The sequence below is a fragment of the Guillardia theta genome (assembly GCF_000315625.1).
Source record: "Guillardia theta CCMP2712 unplaced genomic scaffold GUITHscaffold_121, whole genome shotgun sequence".
Taxonomy (NCBI): Eukaryota; class Cryptophyceae; order Pyrenomonadales; family Geminigeraceae; genus Guillardia; species Guillardia theta.
This window is the reverse complement of record NW_005434553.1, coordinates 126,953-127,754: the sequence shown is the minus strand read 5'-3', so window position 1 is coordinate 127,754 and position 802 is coordinate 126,953. Positions and strand designations below refer to the sequence as shown.

At 49.8% G+C, this 802-nt stretch overlaps 1 protein-coding gene across 1 annotated transcript; it reads left to right on the top strand.

Annotated features, from left to right (window-relative positions):
* Window positions 1-802, top strand: GUITHDRAFT_118114 (hypothetical protein; the record flags this gene model as incomplete). The annotated part of the gene is made up of 5 exons (XM_005822652.1): window positions 1-57; window positions 104-160; window positions 407-520; window positions 646-720; window positions 773-802. 5 exons carry the CDS (start codon window positions 1-3, stop codon window positions 800-802), a joined length of 333 nt encoding a protein of 110 aa, XP_005822709.1.

The window sequence follows — 802 nt, the reverse complement described above, 5'->3', positions numbered from 1 at the left end:
ATGGAGACAGAACTTGTCTACTCAACTCCCTCCTCCCTCAACAACGGGAGTTTGAAGGTGTGCAGTACTTCAGCGGTCAGGTGAGATCAGTGACTAGCCCCAGGGTCGCCTTGAGAGGGCGATGCGGAACAACAAGCTCCTGCGAGGAAAGCTTTCGCGGGTGAAGTGCTGTTTCTTGTTGCTGCTGATAGATGGTGGTGATGATGATGATAGAGATGATTGTTAATTGAGATGATGATGACGACGACGATGAAGATGATGATGATGAGGAGGAGGAGGAGGAGGAGGAGGAGGAGGACTATGACGTCTGTGAACAACTTCGATGGACGTGTATCTGTCTTTCCTCCTGTCCCTCCTGTTGACCGTCCTTGTATTCGCATCCTCCTCCTCATTATCCTTCGTACAGGCAGAAGACAGTCTGCGCAGAGAACAGAAAGAGAATCAAAATCTGAAGTCAGAGCTCAAGAAAGCAAACTCGCAGATCGAAGAACTCAAGAAATCAACAAGAGTGCGAGACAAGGTCGAAGACTGTCTGTTGCGGACAGTCAGATGATACATCACAGTCCTGATCTCACATCTTTGCACTGATTGTCTATCTTCGTGCATGCAACTCCTTGTTTCTGACACGTCTGCCTTGCCTGTCAGCTCAAGTTGGCGCTGAGTGAGAGCGAGAACATTCGAGAACGGCAGAAGATGTACATCGCAGAGCTCAAGGCTCAGGTAAACATGGCAAGAGGTCTCCTCCAGCTCCTGATCCCCTGCTACCGCTCAGCTGGAAAGAGCTAGGTCGAAGAAGAAGTGA